The following is a 16,424-nucleotide window of genomic DNA, read 5'->3' as shown; positions in this document are numbered from 1 at the left end:
GACCGCTACGGTCGCAGGTTCGAATCCTGCCTCGGGCATGGATGTTTGTGATGTCCTTAGGTTAGTTAGGTTTAACTAGTTCTAAGTTCTAGGGGACTGGTGACCTCGGAAGTTGAGTCCCATAGTGCTCAGAGCCATTTGAACCATTTTTTGAACTTAACTGCTAAGGTCATCAGTCCCTAAGCTTACACACTACTTAACCTAAATTATCCTAAGGACAAACACACACACCCATGCCCGAGGGAGGAACCTCCGCCGGGACCAGCCGCACAGTCCATGACTGCAGCGCCCGAGACCGCTCGGCTAATACCGCGCGGCCGGCCCCACTCTATCGCCTGTTGTGATTCTGGACGGCGCCGGTACAGTACAATTAGCGCCATGGGCCGTAAGGGTAGTGAGACGACGCTGAGCGAAAGGAAACTTGTTCTGCGCTTACATAATGATTGCAAATCTTCTTACGACATTGCTAAAGTAGTTGGTAGACCTAGACCGACGGTTGAGTCGATAATAGATCGATTTTGCGCAACAAAATCATTAAGAAACCAACCACGTACCGGACGCCCTCACACTTTCACTGATGCAGACGTGACATTTATCATGAGGGAAATGAAGAAGAAACCTAAAATCAGCGCTCTTAAGTTGGTTGGGTAGTTAGAGTGTAGGGGAAAGGAGGTATGTGCCAACACAATCAGAAATATCTGCAAAACGTCTACATCTGCATCTACGTGATTACTCTGCAATTCACATTTAAGTGCTTGGCAGAGGGTTCATCGAACCACAATCAAACTATCTCTCGACCATTCTACTCCCGAACAGCGTGCGGGAAAAACGAACACCTAAACCTTTCTGTTCCAGCTCTGATTTCTCTTGTTTTATTTTGATGATCGTTGCTACCTATGTAGGTTGGGCTCAACAAAATATTTTTCGCATTCGGAAGAGAAAGTCGGTGACTGAAATTTCATAAATAGATCTCGCCGCGACGAAAAACGTCTTTGCTCTAATGACTTCCATCCCAACTCGCGTATCATATCTGCCAAACTCTCTCCCCTATTACGTGATAATACAAAACGAGCTGCCCTTTTTTGCCCCCTTTCGATGTCCTCCGTCAATCCTACCTGGTAAGTATCCCACACCGCGCAGCAATATTCTAACAGAGCACGGACGAGTGTAGTGTAAGCTGTCTCTTTAGTGGACTTGTTGCATCTTCTAAGTGTCCTGCCAATGAAATGCAACCTTCGGCTCACCTTCCCCACAATATTATCTATGTGGTCTTTCCAACTGAAGTTGTTCGTAATTTTAACACCCAGGTACTTAGTTGAATTGACAGCCTTGAGAATTGTACTATTTATCGAGTAATCGAATTCCAACGTATTTCTTTTGAAACTCGTGTGGATCACCTCACACTTTTCGTTATTTAGCGTCAACTGCCACCTGCCACACCATACAGCAATCTTTTCTAAATCGCTTTGCAACTGATACTAGTCTTCGGATGACCTTACTAGACGGTAAATTACAGCATCATCTGCGAACAACCTAAGAGAACTGCTCAGATTGTGACCAAGGTCATTTACATAGATCAGGAACAGCAGAGGTCCCAGGACGCTTCCCTGGGGAACACCTGATATCACTTCAGTTTTACTCGATGATATACCGTCTGCGTATCACAGCCGGGTAGCGCGCAAGACATTTTGGGTCAGAGAACAGAATGGAAAGAAACGTGTTCGTTTTGCGATGACACATTGATTCAAAAAGAAAGACTTCTGGAATGGAGTAATATTTTCTAATGAGAGTAAATATAACGTATTCGGGTCGGATGGCAGGCGAATGGTATGGCGTAAGAAGACTGCGGAGATGTGGCTACACGATCTTATGCCAACGGTTAGACACAGTGGTGGCTCCCTGATGGTGTGGGACTGTGTGAGTGCTGCAGGTGTTGGAAAATTACATTTCATACAAAGTACAATGGATCACTATATGCATATCAACATTTTAATGGACAGTCTGAATCCTAGCGTCGAAAAATTAGGTCTGCAAGGAAATTACAAAAAAATTGTTCTAATGGCTCTGAGCACTATAGGACTTAACTTCTGAGGTCATCAGTCCCCTAGAACTTAGAACTACTTAAACCTAAGTAACCTAAGGACATCACACACACCCATGCCCGCGGCAGGATTCGAACCTGCGACCGTAGTGGTCTCGCGGGTCCAGACTGTAGTGCCTAGAACCGCTCGGCAAGGAAATTACATTTTTCAACAAGATAACGACCCAAACCACACGGCTCTAAATACAAGGCTGTGGCTCCTCGAAGCCCAGACATTGGCTCTGAGCACCATGGGACTTAACATCTATGGTCATCAGTCCCCTAGAACTTAGAACTACTGAAACCCAACTAACCTAAGGACATCACACACATCCATGCCCGCGGCAGAATTCGAACCTGCGACCGTAGCGGTCTCGCGGGTCCAGACTGTAGTGCCTAGAACCGCTCGACAAGGAAATTACATTTTTAAACAAGATAACGACCCAAACCACACGGCTCTAAGTACAAGGCTGTGGCTCCTCGAAGCCCAGACATTGGCTCTGAGCACCATGGGACTTAACATCTGTGGTCATCAGTCCCCTAGAACTTAGAACTACTGAAACCCAACTAACCTAAGGACATCACACACATCCATGCCCGCGGCAGAATTCGAACCTGCGACCGTAGCGGTCTCGCGGGTCCAGACTGTAGTGCCTAGAACCGATCGACAAGGAAATTACATTTTTCAACAAGATAACGACCCAAACCACACGGCTCTAAATACAAGGCTGTGGCTCCTCGAAGCCCAGACATTGGCTCTGAGCACCATGGGACTTAACATCTATGGTCATCAGTCCCCTAGAACTTAGAACTACTGAAACCCAACTAACCTAAGGACATCACACACATCCATGCCCGCGGCAGAATTCGAACCTGCGACCGTAGCGGTCTCGCGGGTCCAGACTGTAGTGCCTAGAACCGCTCGACAAGGAAATTACATTTTTCAACAAGATAACGACCCAAACCACACGGCTCTAAATACAAGGCTGTGGCTCCTCGAAGCCCAGACATTGGCTCTGAGCACCATGGGACTTAACATCTGTGGTCATCAGTCCCCTAGAACTTAGAACTACTGAAACCCAACTAACCTAAGGACATCACACACATCCATGCCCGCGGCAGATTTCGAACCTGCGACCGTAGCGGTCTCGCGGGTCCAGACTGTAGTGCCTAGAACCGCTCGACAAGGAAATCACATTTTTCAACAAGATAAAGACCCAAACCACACGGCTCTAAATACAAGGCTGTGGCTCCTCGAAGCCCAGACATTGGCTCTGAGCACCATGGGACTTAACATCTATGGTCATCAGTCCCCTAGAACTTAGAACTACTGAAACCCAACTAACCTAAGGACATCACACACATCCATGCCCGCGGCAGAATTCGAACCTGCGACCGTAGCGGTCTCGCGGGTCCAGACTGTAGTGCCTAGAACCGCTCGACAAGGAAATTACATTTTTAAACAAGATAACGACCCAAACCACACGGCTCTAAGTACAAGGCTGTGGCTCCTCGAAGCCCAGACATTGGCTCTGAGCACCATGGGACTTAACATCTGTGGTCATCAGTCCCCTAGAACTTAGAGCTACTGAAACCCAACTAACCTAAGGACATCACACACATCCATGCCCGCGGCAGAATTCGAACCTGCGACCGTAGCGGTCTCGCGGGTCCAGACTGTAGTGCCTAGAACCGCTCGACAAGGAAATTACATTTTTCAACAAGATAACGACCCAAACCACACGGCTCTAAATACAAGGCTGTGGCTCCTCGAAGCCCAGACATTGGCTCTGAGCACCATGGGACTTAACATCTATGGTCATCAGTCCCCTAGAACTTAGAACTACTGAAACCCAACTAACCTAAGGACATCACACACATCCATGCCCGCGGCAGAATTCGAACCTGCGACCGTAGCGGTCTCGCGGGTCCAGACTGTAGTGCCTAGAACCGCTCGACAAGGAAATTACATTTTTCAACAAGATAACGACCCAAACCACACGGCTCTAAATACAAGGCTGTGGCTCATCGAAGCCCAGACATTGGCTCTGAGCACCATGGGACTTAACATCTATGGTCATCAGTCCCCTAGAACTTAGAACTACTGAAACCCAACTAACCTAAGGACATCACACACATCCATGCCCGCGGCAGGATTCGAACCTGCGACCGTAGCGGTCTCGCGGGTCCAGACTGTAGTGCCTAGAACCGCTCGGCAAGGAAATTACATTTTTCAACAAGATAACGACCCAAACCACACGGCTCTAAATACAAGGCTGTGGCTCCTCGAAGCCCAGACATTGGCTCTGAGAACCATGGGACTTAACATCTATGGTCATCAGTGCCCTAGAACTTAGAACTACTGAAACCCAACTAACCTAAGGACATCACACACATCCATGCCCGCGGCAGGATTCGAACCTGCGACCGTAGTGGTCTCGCGGGTCCAGGCTGTAGTGCCTAGAACCGCTCGGCAAGGAAATTACATTTTTCAACAAGATAACGACCCAAACCACACGGCTCTAAATACAAGGCTGTGGCTCCTCGAAGCCCAGACATTGGCTCTGAGCACCATGGGACTTAACATCTATGGTCATCAGTCCCCTAGAACTTAGAACTACTGAAACCCAACTAACCTAAGGACATCACACACATCCATGCCCGCGGCAGGATTCGAACCTGCGACCGTAGCGGTCTCGCAGGTCCAGACTGTAGTGCCTAGAACCGCTCGACAAGGAAATTACATTTTTCAACAAGATAACGACCCAAACCACACGGCTCTAAATACAAGGCTGTGGCTCCTCGAAGCCCAGACATTGGCTCTGAGCACCATGGGACTTAACATCTGTGGTCATCAGTCCCCTAGAACTTAGAACTACTGAAACCCAACTAACCTAAGGACATCACACACATCCATGCCCGCGGCAGGATTCGAACCTGCGACCGTAGTGGTCTCGCGGGTCCAGACTGTAGTGCCTAGAACCGCTCGGCAAGGAAATTACATTTTTCAACAAGATAACGACCCAAACCACACGGCTCTAAATACAAGGCTGTGGCTCCTCGAAGCCCAGACATTGGCTCTGAGCACCATGGGACTTAACATCTATGGTCATCAGTCCCCTAGAACTTAGAACTACTGAAACCCAACTAACCTAAGGACATCACACACATCCATGCCCGCGGCAGGATTCGAACCTGCGACCGTAGTGGTCTCGCGGGTCCAGACTGTAGTGCCTAGAACCGCTCGGCAAGGAAATTACATTTTTCAACAAGATAACGACCCAAACCACACGGCTCTAAATACAAGGCTGTGGCTCCTCGAAGCCCAGACATTGGCTCTGAGCACCATGGGACTTAACATCTATGGTCATCAGTCCCCTAGAACTTAGAACTACTGTAACCCAACTAACCTAAGGACATCACACACATCCATGCCCGCGGCAGGATTCGAACTTGCGACCGTAGCGGTCTCGCAAGTCCAGACTGTAGTGCCTAGAACCGCTCGACAAGGAAATTACATTTTTCAACAAGATAACGACCCAAACCACACGGCTCTAAATACAAGGCTGTGGCTCCTCGAAGCCCAGACATTGGCTCTGAGCACCATGGGACTTAACATCTATGGTCATCAGTCCCCTAGAACTTAGAACTACTGAAACCCAACTAACCTAAGGACATCACACACATCCATGCCCGCAGCAGAATTCGAACCTGCGACCGTAGCGGTCTCGCGGGTCCAGACTGTAGTGCCTAGAACCGCTCGGCAAGGAAATTACATTTTTCAACAAGATAACGATCCAAACCACACGGCTCTAAATACAAGGCTGTGGCTCCTCGAAGCCCAGACATTGGCTCTGAGCACCATGGGACTTAACATCTATGGTCATCAGTCCCCTAGAACTTAGAACTACTGAAACCCAACTAACCTAAGGACATCACACACATCCATGCCCGCGGCAGGATTCGAACCTGCGACCGTACCGGTCTCGCGGGTCCAGACTGTAGTGACTAGAACCGCTCGGCAAGGAAATTACATTTTTCAACAAGATAACGACCCAAACCACACGGCTCTAAATACAAGGCTGTGGCTCCTCGAAGCCCAGACATTGGCTCTGAGCACCATGGGACTTAACATCTATGGTCATCAGTCCCCTAGAACTTAGAACTACTGAAACCCAACTAACCTAAGGACATCACACACATCCATGCCCGCGGCAGGATTCGAACCTGCGACCGTAGCGGTCTCGCGGGTCCAGACTGTAGTGCCTAGAACCGCTCGGCAAGGAAATTACATTTTTCAACAAGATAACGACCCAAACCACACGGCTCTAAATACAAGGCTGTGGCTCCTCGAAGCCCAGACATTGGCTCTGAGCACCATGGGACTTAACATCTATGGTCATCAGTCCCCTAGAACTTAGAACTACTGAAACCCAACTAACCTAAGGACATCACACACATCAATGCCCGCGGCAGAATTCGAACCTGCGATCGTAGCGGTCTCGCGGGTCCAGACTGTAGTGCCTAGAACCGCTCGGCAAGGAAATTACATGTTTCAACAAAATAACGACCCAAACCACACGGCTCTAAATACAAGGCTGTGGCTCATCGAAGCCCAGACATTGGCTCTGAGCACCATGGGACTTAACATCTATGGTCATCAGTCCCCTAGAACTTAGAACTACTGAAACCCAACTAACCTAAGGACATCACACACATCCATGCCCGCGGCAGGATTCGAACCTGCGACCGTAGCGGTCTCGCAGGTCCAGACTGTAGTGCCTAGAACCGCTCGGCAAGGAAATTACATTTTTCAACAAGATAATGACCCAAACCACACGGCTCTAAATACAAGGCTGTGGCTCCTCGAAGCCCAGACATTGGCTCTGAGCACCATGGGACTTAACATCTATGGTCATCAGTCCCCTAGAACTTAGAACTACTGAAACCCAACTAACCTAAGGACATCACACACATCCATGCCCGCGGCAGGATTCGAACCTGCGACCGTAGTGGTCTCGCGGGTCCAGACTGTAGTGCCTAGAACCGCTCGGCAAGGAAATTACATTTTTCAACAAGATAACGACCCAAACCACACGGCTCTAAATACAAGGCTGTGGCTCCTCGAAGCCCAGACATTGGCTCTGAGCACCATGGGACTTAACATCTATGGTCATCAGTCCCCTAGAACTTAGAACTACTGAAACCCAACTAACCTAAGGACATCACACACATCCATGCCCGCGGCAGAATTCGAACCTGCGATCGTAGCGGTCTCGCGGGTCCAGACTGTAGTGCCTAGAACCGCTCGGCAAGGAAATTACATGTTTCAACAAAATAACGACCCAAACCACACGGCTCTAAATACAAGGCTGTGGCTCATCGAAGCCCAGACATTGGCTCTGAGCACCATGGGACTTAACATCTATGGTCATCAGTCCCCTAGAACTTAGAACTCCTGAAACCCAACTAACCTAAGGACATCACACACATCCATGCCCGCGGCAGGATTCGAACCTGCGACCGTAGCGGTCTCGCGGGTCCAGACTGTAGTGCCTAGAACCGCTCGGCAAGGAAATTACATTTTTCAACAAGATAACGACCCAAACCACACGGCTCTAAATACAAGGCTGTGGCTCCTCGAAGCCCAGACATTGGCTCTGAGCACCATGGGACTTAACATCTATGGTCATCAGTCCCCTAGAACTTAGAACTACTGAAACCCAACTAACCTAAGGACATCACACACATCCATGCCCGCGGCAGGATTCGAACCTGCGACCGTAGCGGTCTCGCAGGTCCAGACTGTAGTGCCTAGAACCGCTCGGCAAGGAAATTACATTTTTCAACAAGATAACGACCCAAACCACACGGCTCTAAATACAAGGCTGTGGCTCCTCGAAGCCCAGACATTGGCTCTGAGCACCATGGGACTTAACATCTATGGTCATCAGTCCCCTAGAACTTAGAACTACTGAAACCCAACTAACCTAAGGACATCACACACATCCATGCCCGCGGCAGGATTCGAACCTGCGACCGTAGTGGTCTCGCGGGTCCAGACTGTAGTGCCTAGAACCGCTCGGCAAGGAAATTACATTTTTCAACAAGATAACGACCCAAACCACACGGCTCTAAATACAAGGCTGTGGCTCCTCGAAGCCCAGACATTGGCTCTGAGCACCATGGGACTTAACATCTATGGTCATCAGTCCCCTAGAACTTAGAACTACTGAAACCCAACTAACCTAAGGACATCACACACATCCATGCCCGCGGCAGGATTCGAACCTGCGACCGTAGCGGTCTCGCAGGTCCAGACTGTAGTGCCTAGAACCGCTCGACAAGGAAATTACATTTTTCAACAAGATAACGACCCAAACCACACGGCTCTAAATACAAGGCTGTGGCTCCTCGAAGCCCAGACATTGGCTCTGAGCACCATGGGACTTAACATCTGTGGTCATCAGTCCCCTAGAACTTAGAACTACTGAAACCCAACTAACCTAAGGACATCACACACATCCATGCCCGCCGCAGAATTCGAACCTGCGACCGTAGCGGTCTCGCGGGTCCAGACTGTAGTGCCTAGAACCGCTCGGCAAGGAAATTACATTTTTCAACAAGATAACGACCCAAACCACACGGCTCTAAATACAAGGCTGTGGCTCCTCGAAGCCCAGACATTGGCTCTGAGCACCATGGGACTTAACATCTATGGTCATCAGTCCCCTAGAACTTAGAACTACTGAAACCCAACTAACCTAAGGACATCACACACATCCATGCCCGCGGCAGAATTCGAACCTGCGACCGTAGCGGTCTCGCGGGTCCAGACTGTAGTGCCTAGAACCGCTCGGCAAGGAAATTACATTTTTCAACAAGATAACGACCCAAACCACACGGCTCTAAATACAAGGCTGTGGCTCATCGAAGCCCAGGCATTGGCTCTGAGCACCATGGGACTTAACATCTATGGTCATCAGTCCCCTAGAACTTAGAACTACTGAAACCCAACTAACCTAAGGACATCACACACATCCATGCCCGCGGCAGGATTCGAACCTGCGACCGTAGTGGTCTCGCGGGTCCAGACTGTAGTGCCTAGAACCGCTCGGCAAGGAAATTACATTTTTCAACAAGATAACGACCCAAACCACACGGCTCTAAATACAAGGCTGTGGCTCCTCGAAGCCCAGACATTGGCTCTGAGCACCATGGGACTTAACATCTATGGTCATCAGTCCCCTAGAACTTAGAACTACTGAAACCCAACTAACCTAAGGACATCACACACATCCATGCCCGCGGCAGGATTCGAACCTGCGACCGTAGCGGTCTCGCAGGTCCAGACTGTAGTGCCTAGAACCGCTCAACAAGGAAATTACATTTTTCAACAAGATAACGACCCAAACCACACGGCTCTAAATACAAGGCTGTGGCTCCTCGAAGCCCAGACATTGGCTCTGAGCACCATGGGACTTAACATCTGTGGTCATCAGTCCCCTAGAACTTAGAACTACTGAAACCCAACTAACCTAAGGACATCACACACATCCATGCCCGCAGCAGAATTCGAACCTGCGACCGTAGCGGTCTCGCGGGTCCAGACTGTAGTGCCTAGAACCGCTCGGCAAGGAAATTACATTTTTCAACAAGATAACGACCCAAACCACACGGCTCTAAATACAAGGCTGTGGCTCCTCGAAGCCCAGACATTGGCTCTGAGCAACATGGGACTTAACATCTATGGTCATCAGTCCCCTAGAACTTAGAACTACTGAAACCCAACTAACCTAAGGACATCACACACATCCATGCCCGCGGCAGAATTCGAACCTGCGACCGTAGCGGTCTCGCGGGTCCAGACTGTAGTGCCTAGAACCGCTCGGCAAGGAAATTACATTTTTCAACAAGATAACGACCCAAACCACACGGCTCTAAATACAAGGCTGTGGCTCATCGAAGCCCAGGCATTGGCTCTGAGCACCATGGGACTTAACATCTATGGTCATCAGTCCCCTAGAACTTAGAACTACTGAAACCCAACTAACCTAAGGACATCACACACATCCATGCCCGCGGCAGGATTCGAACCTGCGACCGTAGCGGTCTCGCGGGTCCAGACTGTAGTGCCTAGAACCGCTCGGCAAGGAAATTACATTTTTCAACAAGATAACGACCCAAACCACACGGCTCTAAATACAAGGCTGTGGCTCCTCGAAGCCCAGACATTGGCTCTGAGCACCATGGGACTTAACATCTATGGTCATCAGTCCCCTAGAACTTAGAACTACTGAAACCCAACTAACCTAAGGACATCACACACATCCATGCCCGCGGCAGGATTCGAACCTGCGACCGTAGTGGTCTCGCGGGTCCAGACTGTAGTGCCTAGAACCGCTCGGCAAGGAAATTACATTTTTCAACAAAATAACGACCCAAACCACACGGCTCTAAATACAAGGCTGTGGCTCCTCGAAGCCCAGACATTGGCTCTGAGCACCATGGGACTTAACATCTATGGTCATCAGTCCCCTAGAACTTAGAACTACTGAAACCCAACTAACCTAAGGACATCACACACATCCATGCCCGCGGCAGGATTCGAACCTGCGACCGTAGCGGTCTCGCAGGTCCAGACTGTAGTGCCTAGAACCGCTCGACAAGGAAATTACATTTTTCAACAAGATAACGACCCAAACCACACGGCTCTAAATACAAGGCTGTGGCTCCTCGAAGCCCAGACATTGGCTCTGAGCACCATGGGACTTAACATCTATGGTCATCAGTCCCCTAGAACTTAGAACTACTTAAACCTAACTAATCTAAGGACATGACACAACACCCAGTCATCACGAGGCAGAGAAAATCCTTGACCCCGCCGGGAATCGAACCCGGGCGCGGGAAGGGAGAACGCTACCGCACGACTACGAGCTGCGGACAGCCCAGACATTAATCCTATTGAACACCTTTGGAATGTATTGGAAGACAGCTGCAGGAGAAGACACATTTGTAACAGGAGAGACCTGAATGAAGCATTTCAAGACGAGTGGGACAAAATTTCAGCCTCTCTGACGGAAAACGTGGTCAAGGTGAAGCCCAGATGTCTACTAGCAGTAATAGCTGCAAAGGGAAAGCCCACTAAATATTAATTTTTGTAATTGAAATCATATTTTCAGATTGTAAATTTAAAAAATATATGTGTGTACGAATACTTTTTGAAGTAGGCCTTGAATAAATTCTTCATTTTGTCAAATTTGCTATCGCTATGGATTTATATATTTCCTTGTCCATTAATAAAAATGGCTAACCAAGGTTCGTTGCATATGACTGGATGTACGCATTTTATGTTCCCTTCCTTTCACGTGACATATACTTAGTTCTTTAAAAAAATAACAACTAGACGAATACTTTTTGGACTCACTGCACCTCTGTGATTCTAACAATATCTGAACTTGGTGAACTATAAAGTTAACAGACCTCTCTCCCCGTAAGGTCATGTGAAATATGAAGAAACTATTGAACATCCGAATTTAAACAGAGGTGGCCCAATCGAACTTGAAACAGGAGTACGGTGCTTCGCATAGGCATACTGAGGAAGTGTTTCATGAAACCATGCAATGGAACTGAGGGTTTCAATGAAATCGTGTTTGACATAATTGGACCTGTCGTACCACAATGTTACGGAAGTGTAATTAGCACCCGGCTGAATTGTCGGAGCGGTTCTAGGCGCTTCAGTCCAGAACCGTGCGACCGCTACGGTCGCAGGTTCGAATCCTGCCTCGGGCATGGATGTGTGTGATGTCCTTAGGTTAGTTGGGTTTCAGTAGTTCTAAGTTCTAGGGGACTGATGACCTCAGATATTAAGTCTCATAGTGCTCAGAGCCATTTGAACCATTTCTAATTAGCAAATTAGAATTAAAATGGGAATGATAGTTCATATGACCACATTAGCTGTTTACTGTAGCCGTTTCAAACAGCCACAACCAGTTTCGTACCTTAAATGGTGCATTTCTGTATAAAAGATTTACAGTCTTTCCATAATAAAAAATCATCAATGAATTTAAAAAATTAAAAACCTATAAAAATTTTGAATTCTGTAGAGGTATTGCTAAGCAGCGTTGTCTTAAATAAACTTTAAGAAACTTTTATTACAAATGCCGTATTATATGCTGCTATTGATTGTAATTTTGCATATTCATTACTTACAAGTAACCGCTTCATGCCTGATGAGAATTACGATGTTCCAAGCTATAAATCAAAGTGACTGATCCCTCAGCGGTCATTTCAAACTGAAACGTTGTTAAACACCGATGGTGCGTCTCCAAAATAAAATATGCTTGCAAAATGTGGGTGTGTGAGCTTCTATAGTGAAAAAATGCGGTAGGTCAAGAACTGGGAGTCATTTATTGAAGTAACTAAAATGTTGCTTTGGGTTGTATTATAGAATGAACGTTGCAATTCCGTTGAAGAATGTATTATTTTAGCTATGGTTGCCGCACCTATAGTTTGTGAACTGTTTATTACAAAGACGAATTAAATCAAATAATTGAATATGCAAGACAGGTAATTACAAAGTGCACAAAGGCCCAAATGAAGCATTAAACATACGTTATAACACTTTGACACAGGTGGGCTGAGCTGGAAATGAAATGACACAGTTAACTCTGTGCATGTAACCCCGACAGATTGTTAAATTAGCGAATACGTTAAAGACCCAGAAAAGTACATATAAGCGCCAGCTCCGTTTCCTAAGCGCACAGTGAGTTCAACTAGGTGGAGGCGTGAATTAATTCAGCAAAGCAAAACTCTGACTCGAAACAAACGACTGTACGGTGCCCTCGTCATGATGCACGCAAATGCAGATAATGCTTACCACCACTCAAAAAATAGTGACAGCTGAGAGTTTTACACTGAGGTTACAAAGCCATATGCACATATACAGATGGCGGCAGTATCACGTACACAAAGTGTTGTGAGTGACAACCCGCAACTTTTCACAAACTTTTATTTATGTAAGTTTACAAGGTTGATGACTGAACAAGAAAAGAAAAGTAGCAATAACGATGCCAGTAAAAGTCTCATAATTGAGGCAAACAAAAGTTCACTTCTACTTTTTCACAAAGGTTCGTGGTAACACATACACACACGAGGAAAAGTCCAATTCAGAGATGAAGGCGTAATCTTCAGCGGTCGAAGTCCACGAGGTCGGCATCCCGAGTGAACTGAGCTACGGGCCTGGTTCTAGCCCCTAAATAGCTGTCTCCAGCCAATCATGTTTTGGCGTTGTGATACTTCCTGCAGGCCGTGGCTCGAGCACCCGCTGCAGGAAGTAGTGCTCGGAATGTCTGTTTCCATTATCTTGTGTGTAAATAGCCGGTGTTGATCATGGCGCTTTTGGTACGCCTTGGACATAGACAACCTCGTCCTCTGTGGTGTAATGTGGGTTGCCGACCCTCAGGGGCTACCTTGGCTCCGGCACAACACAACCATTGGCGGAGCTGTCATTTGTTCTCAGGTGATTCATATCAAAAGGTTTCCAAACTAATCATGGCCGCATGACGGGAATTAACAGACCTTGTACAGGGAATGTTAATCGGAGTTAGATGCACGGGACATTCCATTTCGACAATCTTTAGGGATGATGCGATGATGTTTGGTTTGTGGGGCACTCAACCACTTGGTTATTAGCGCCTGTACAAATTCCCAACCTTTGCATCAGTCCAAACTCGCCACATTCATGAGTGATGACGAAATGATGAGGACAACACAAACCCCCCCATTCATCTTGAGGTAGGTGAAAATCCCTGACCCCGCCGGGAATCGAACCCAGGACCCCACGCTCGGGAAGCGAGAGCGCGACCCCGCGAGACCACGAGCTGCGGACAACCTTTAGGGAATTCAGCATTCCGAGATATACAGTGTCAAGAGTGTGCCAAGAATACCACATTTCAGGCATTTCACTATGGAAAACACAATCGGCGACGGACTTCACTTAACGACCGAGAGCAGCGGCATTATCGTACTGTTGTCGGTGCTGACAGACAGGCAACAATGCTTGAAAAAACCGCAGAAATCAACGTGGGACGTACAGCGAACTTATCTGTTTGGACAGTGCGGCGAGATTGCAGCTAACGGGCTGTGGCAGCAGACGACCGGCGCGAGTGCCTTTGCTAACACCACGACATCGCCTGCAGCACCTCTCCTGGGCTGGACCCTAGGCGACTGCAAAACCGCGGCCTGATCAGATGAGTCCCGATTTCAGTTGGGAAGAGCTATGATAGGTTTCGATTGTGCCGCAGACCCCACGAAACCATCGACCCAAGTTGTGGTCAAGGTACTGTGCAACCTGAGGGTGGCTCCATAACGGCTGTGTTTACATGGAATGGACTGAGTGCTGGGTTATGTTCGGCTTCTTGGAGACCATTTGCAGGCATTCATCCCATCGAACACTGGAATGTGGGACATAATCGACAGGGTCCCTGGCAATGAACGGGCCCCTGGGAATGAACGGAGGAGAGCCCCTGGGAGGGAACGGAGGACGGCCCCTGGGAGGGAACGGAGGAGGGCCCCTGGGAGGGAACGGAGGACGGCCCCTGGGAGGGAACGGAAGAGGGCCCCTGGGAGGGAATGGAGGAGGGCCCCTGGGAGGGAACGGAGGAGGGCCCCTGGGAGGGAACGGGGGAGGACCCCTGGGAGGAAACAGAGGAGGGCCCGTGGGAGGGAACGAAGGAGGGCCCCAGGGAGGGAACGGAGGAGGGCCCCTGAGAGGGAACGGAGGAGGGCCCCTGGGAGGGAACGGAGGAGGGCCCCTGGGAGGGAACGGAGGAGGGCCCCTGGGAGGGAACGGAGGAGGGCCCCTGGGAGGGAACGGGGGAGGGCCCCTGGGAGAGAACGGAGGAGGGCCCCTGGGAGGGAACGGAGGAGGGCCCCTGGGAGGGAACGGAGGAGGGCCCCTGGGAGGGAACGGGGGAGGACCCCTGGGAGGAAACAGAGGAGGGCCCCTGGGAGGGAACGGGGGAGGGCCCCTGGGAGAGAACGGAGGAGGGCCCCTGGGAGGGAACGGAGGAGGGCCCCTGGGAGGGAACGGAGGAGGGCCCCTGGGAGGGAACGGAGGACGGCCCCTGGGAGGGAACGGAGGAGGGCCCCTGGGAGGGAATGGAGGAGGGCCCCTGGGAGGGAACGGAGGAGCGCCCCTGGGAGGGAACGGAGGAGGGCCCCTGGGAGGGAATGGAGGAGGGCCCCTGGGAGGGAACGGAGGAGGGCCCCTGGGAGGGAACGGAGGAGGGGCCCTGGGAGGGAACGGAGGAGGGCCCCTGGGAGGGAACGGAGGAGGGCCCGTGGGAGGGAACGGAGGAGGGCCCCTGGGAGGGAACGGAGGAGGGCCCCTGGGAGGGAACGGAGGAGGGCCCCTGGGAGGGAAAAGAGGAGGGCCCGGGGAGGGAAAAGAGGAGGGCCTGACAACACCTTTGCAGTTAAGTATGGCTGTAGAGGGAGCATGGTTCAATATTTCTGCAGGAGTCTTCCAACCACTTGTTGCATCCATGTGACGTCGAGCTGCTGTACTTGAAGTAAAGGAGGTATCCCGTGAGTTTTGCCACCTCTGTGCAAGTTCAGCTGTGGCACCTTTGATCAGGTCTAGGATGAAGTCCTCCGTCTCTGCAATTGGAAGGTGGAGATGTGTCTCTTTGATGATCCAAGACGAAATGTCTTATCTGCTCTCCCTCTCAAAATCTTGCTGGATCTGCCGGTGCTGGATTCCCCATAGCCAGTCGCTGCCGACGTTCCGAGTTCTGACCAATGAAAAATTTATAACAACAGGAACAATCGCCCTTCTGCTAAATAATCTGCTATGATTACACATTTCTCTCTTAGAGTGGGGCAGAAAGCACAAGTTGTCTTCCACTATGAGAGTTTTTTCATGATTTGGCCAATGACTGTGGCTGCGTGAAGATACTCACAAGTCCTCATCCCCCTGTGTAATGCCATTTCCTCGGACGAGAAATGAAAATCAAAAATTAGCTCCAAAATTCCCAAAGATTTCCCTAAAACAAGTTCCATATTCCATGAAAAATGAACAAGCAAACAAATTTCCAGTTAACACTATTATTTGGATATTAAACAGTAACTCAATCAGGACTCTAATACTTAGTAATTTATTAACGTACGAAAGAAAGATAGGATTCCAGTAAAATCAAACTCAAAATTCAAAATCATAGTAAATCGCAAAATCATTATAATTAAAATTCGCAAAGTAGAACCAACGTTTCCAGAATGAGTTTTTCACTCTGCAGCGGAGTGTGAAATGAAACTTCCTGGCAGATTAAAACTGTGTGCCGGA

The 16,424-nt window shown here is 49.1% G+C and overlaps 1 protein-coding gene across 1 annotated transcript in view; it reads left to right on the top strand.

Moving 5' to 3' along the window:
• Nucleotides 1-15,544, top strand: part of LOC126426524 (uncharacterized) — an 804,696-nt gene extending 789,152 nt beyond the window's left edge. Inside the window, exon 6 of the mRNA XM_050088428.1 lies at nt 14,853-15,544. Coding sequence (XP_049944385.1) covers nt 14,853-15,544 — 692 coding nt within the window. The remainder of the gene's footprint in view (nt 1-14,852) is intronic.
• The last annotated feature ends 880 nt before the right edge of the window (nt 15,545-16,424 follow it).

The sequence above is a fragment of the Schistocerca serialis genome, chromosome 11 (assembly GCF_023864345.2).
Source record: "Schistocerca serialis cubense isolate TAMUIC-IGC-003099 chromosome 11, iqSchSeri2.2, whole genome shotgun sequence".
Lineage (NCBI taxonomy): Eukaryota > Metazoa > Arthropoda > Insecta > Orthoptera > Acrididae > Schistocerca > Schistocerca serialis.
The sequence above is the reverse complement of the archived record's forward strand: the minus strand, read 5'-3'. Positions and strand labels throughout refer to the sequence as shown.